Source organism: Momordica charantia (assembly GCF_013281855.1).
Source record: "Momordica charantia cultivar OHB3-1 chromosome 3 unlocalized genomic scaffold, Mcharantia_2.0 BLBB01000003.1, whole genome shotgun sequence".
NCBI classification, from domain to species: domain Eukaryota; kingdom Viridiplantae; phylum Streptophyta; class Magnoliopsida; order Cucurbitales; family Cucurbitaceae; genus Momordica; species Momordica charantia.
The window spans coordinates 7,001,083-7,005,405 of record NW_028275161.1 but is presented as its reverse complement, the minus strand read 5'-3'; the positions used below and the strand labels follow the sequence as shown (position 1 = coordinate 7,005,405).

At 44.1% G+C, this 4,323-nt stretch overlaps 1 protein-coding gene across 1 annotated transcript; it reads left to right on the top strand.

Annotated features, from left to right (window-relative positions):
- Positions 1–2,054: 2,054 nt before the first annotated feature.
- On the top strand, positions 2,055–2,977 carry LOC111024748 (uncharacterized). Its single transcript, XM_088122167.1, has 3 exons — positions 2,055–2,187; positions 2,260–2,570; positions 2,654–2,977. The coding sequence occupies exons 1-3, from the start codon at positions 2,055–2,057 to the stop codon at positions 2,975–2,977; spliced, it is 768 nt and encodes a 255-aa protein (XP_087978293.1).
- The last annotated feature ends 1,346 nt before the right edge of the window (positions 2,978–4,323 follow it).

Genomic DNA, 4,323 nt, shown 5'->3' with positions numbered 1-4,323 from the left:
GTAGTGTCGGGGCTCTGGGTAAAAATGGTCAGGGGCCGACTCTACTCGAACGAGTTAACTGTGGAAGGCTAGGATAGCCGTGATAAGCGTATAGGTACTTGAAATGATAGGGAGACTAGAAGTTGGTAGTTAATGTGTTCCTGGTTGTGGTTGTCACCGGATTTTATAGAATGTGCCCATGTTTGAATGCTTAATGTGTTGAACATCATGACTATGAATGTTTCATGATTTTTGTTGAGCATGATGTGTATGTGTTGTTGGTGAGGGCTACTTACGGAGTATATTTTATATACTCACCCCCCCCCCCTCTACAATTATTGTTTCAGGTGAAGGACTCGTTGGCGACCATGGTGATGAGACGGAGGAGACATGACGAGCGAGGACCATAGGCTGCTTAGTCACTCTTGCTTAGCTTAAGTTATTAGTTAAGACCTTATGTTATGGTCAATAAACTATTTGTTCGTATTTGAATAATTGGGAGGTTCCCACTTGTTGTTAATTTTATTTTGGGATAGGTGCCTATTTTAGTTTTCTTCCATTCATTAAGTTTTGCCTAGTTTGAATAATAAAATTACCTCGTGAGGTGGTACACAAATGTTGTTGATTGATATTCTATGAAATTGATTTATTGTTGGATTGACGAGAAGTGGAACTTGATTTTATATATTTGATGCATAGGGAGTTGGCATGACGTATTTGGGGTTAAGTTTAATTAGTTGGGTAGTTAACGTGGCTTAGAAGTGTGTGGGAAATTCTGGGTCGTTACAATTGGTATCAGAGCCAGGTTGTTCCTGTAGACTGTCCTAGAACCTAGGTCGATAGAGTTTGGTCCTTGTCAGTCTCCTCATCATCGCCAGGTACGTTTCCTAGTTCTGTTTGTTGGATCATGAATGTCTTACATTGCTTATGGGTGAGATATTATTATTAACTGATATTAGATAGGTTGGTGTGTTTCCTTGGTTCATTATATAGACTGCTTGAACTTTGCACTTGTGTTGTGCCCCGGTTAGTGCGTTAATGACCTTGGTGCTCTGTTCTCTGTTCCTTTAGACAATGGCCTTTCGGCGGAACACGAGAGCTCACAACTATGAGGATCCGAATCCTAGGGGTGAGGGAGCAGCGGATCCTAACATTCCCCCGGCAGTTCCTGGAGGGGTAGCACCCCCAAGGCCTCAGGCAGCTCCTCAGGGAGTTCCCCAGGTGGCGTTACTAGCTGAGGCATTGCAAGTATTGCTGGATAATGCGAATGGAGCCGGTGGAGCTCAAGTGCAGCAGCCTCGCCGGGCATAAATTCCGCCAGAGGAGGTTCAGTTTATCAAGGATTTCAAACGCTTTGGGCCACCCGTTTTCAACGGGGTGAGTGAGAGGCCTACTGCGGCCGAGGAATGGGTTAGGGAGTTGGAAGCTCTTTATGTGTATTTGGGATGCTCCAACGATTTCAAGGTTCGAGGAGCAGTGTTCATACTTCGGGGAGAAGCAGTAAATTGGTGGGAGTCAGTGCCGGCAGCAGAGGATCACGCCAACGTACCTGTCACATGGGCAAGATTTAAGGATCTACTTTATGAGTACTATTTCCCTGTGACTGTCAGGAATGAAAAATGGGCAGAGTTTCTCCGTCTCACTCAAGGGAGCCTAACTGTGGCCCAATACGAGAGGAAGTTCACTGAGCTGTCCCGTATTGGAATGCAATATATTCCTACTGAGCAATTAAAGATTGACAAGTTCATTGACGGTTTGCGTAGGGAGATCAAGGGGTTACTTGTTCTCAAGGAACCAACTACATATGCAGCGGCTGTCAAGTGTGTGTTAGTTATGGACAAATGTCTCGAGGAGCCTCAGTCTCAGCATGTGATAGGCTCCAGCTCGGGGGCAAGAGGAAATTTGCATTGTTCTCCTCCAGTCAACCCTCAAGAGGACACCAGCATCATGTGCAAAGGCAGACTGCTCCTCCAATGTGCCCCTCTTGTAAGAAGAGCCATGCTGGGCCATGTTGGGTGGGAAAAAAAATATGTTACAGGTGCCAGAAGGAAGGACATTTCGCAAGGGAGTGTCCGATGACCGGCTCGAATACCCAAGCTTTAGGCCAGAGGATCCCTGCGACAGTGGCAGCTCAAGGTGGGACCCATAGGGCGCGCGTCTTCGCTGTCACCAGGGGGGATGTTGAGCATGCCGAGGCGGTGGTCACAGGTACCTTCTCTTTGCGAGTCTTGAGCTGTGTGTATAGGTTTGTGTTTTATTGCATGCGTGTTACTTTTGCAGGGATTGTTTTAGTGCTTAGTATGCCTGCTTATGCATTATTTGACTCTGGATCTAGTCATTCTTTCATTGCTTCTACATTTGTTCGACAAGCGGACCTAGAGCTAGAATCGTTAGGCTTTGTGTTGTCGGTATCCACACTGTCAGGATCTGTGTTGGTCACTAGTCAAGTGGTGAAAGGAGGCCAGCTCTCTTTCGATGGTCAGACCTTGGAGGTGAAGTTAATCCAACTGGATATGCAGGATTTCGATGTGATACCAGGCATGGATTGGTTAGCTGCTAACCGGGCTAATATTGATTGCTCGAAGAAGGAAGTTAGCTTTTGCTTGCCCTCCGGACAAAACTTGACCTTTAAAGGAGTTAAGGTCGGGTCCCAAGGGTGGTGTCGGCATTGAAGGCCAGCCATCTTCTCCAGCGTGGTGCTTGGGCCTATTTGGCTAGCGTTGTGGATGCAAGGAAGGTTGTGCTAAGCATTGTGGCGGTTTGTGTGGTTAATGAGTTCACTGACGTGTTCCCTGAGGACCTCCCCGGCTTGCCTCCGTCTCGCGAAGTGGACTTTTGTATGGAGTTGCTGCCAGGGACGGCTCCTATCTCGAAAGCACCTTATCGAATGGCTCCGGCACAGTTGGAAGAATTACTCGACAAGGGTTTCATCCGCCCAAGCGTGTCCCCTTGGGGTGCGCCCGTGCTCTTTGTTAAGAAGAAAGACGGTTCTATGTGACTTTGTATAGATTACAGGGAACTAAACAAAGTTACGGTTAAGAATAAGTATCCCCTACTGATTATGCTTGTTTACATGCGTAAAAAGAAGATTTTAGATGCAGATTTTACTATGTTTTAACTTTGTTTCGGACTTTTTCTCGGCCGTTTGAGTTCCAATTCATGCAAAATTCATATATGATGGTTTGTGGTTGGCTTATATTGTATTTATGACATTTTAGGACCATGTGGGAGTGCAAATTAATCAAAAGAAGCAAAAAGACGGAAAAACCTTCATTGGAGGCGCCAGACGCCTGGTAGGCTGCAGAAATCCTGGTTTTCTTCCAACTTTGCCCTTAATGAAACGCGTCTTCCAATGCGTTTTGGTGGTTCCAACCGATGCATACGTGTAGAAGAAGTGTTCCACGATCAGTTTGAGCATGATTTGGTTAGTCAAAGGAGTTGGAAATGGGTGATCCACCAGCGTTTTAAGACCTACCTAACCAATTCTGCACAACTATAAATTCCAGTAGCTTCTCCACCAAATTCATCAAGCCTTGCTTCCTTCTCTTGATCATTCTTAGTGTTTCTTTGTTGCTTTCTAAGTACTTTTCAGTTGCTTTCATTAGATGCTTTTAGTTTTTAAATCCCGAGAACTTTACATTCCTTTATTGAGCTTTGTTTTGTTTCCGTTGTTACTTAGTTATTTTCTACCTATTCAAATTTATAAAAATTCAGCACTTAGCTTATCTTTACTTTGCCTTTACTTTATTTTTAGTTAAGAGAATTGTGTTTTTGGAGGAAAGAGCACGTGACACTCCCACTCCCCCTTGCTTGAAAGAGAAGGGCGAAGCTCTCAATCCCGAGCAAAACTCTCTGTTAATTAACTTTTGTTTTTCACACATGCATTTCAATTTCAACCATTTTAGTTGCTGTATTTTCTTCAATATGTCTTTCTAAATTTCCATCTCTAGCCCGGTTATGAATAGTTAGCCTTTTATTTCTAAAAAGGGTTGCTAAGAAGTAGTGTTTTTGCTTTCCATTCATTGCTCAACATGTTTTCCCAAAAAGTTAGGATTTAGTGAAGGCCACTGTAAGTCTTAACAAGTCAATACTGAAAAGGTTGCTTATTTGCATTGTTGAGTGGTTAAACCGAGGAGAGGAGCGCCTTAGACAGAAGGGTTCCGGTTAAGTAGCCTAGACATAGGACCTTAACCCGAGTTTGCAACTATTTCCATCCTAAAACTAAGATATCTCTCATAATAGACATATTAGGGAATGTCTTAGGACTTTGAACTTGCTTAGACATAAGTCAAGTGAAAAGCGTAGTCGTTGGTTCCTAAAGTAAAATGCATATCGTCCTTAGCA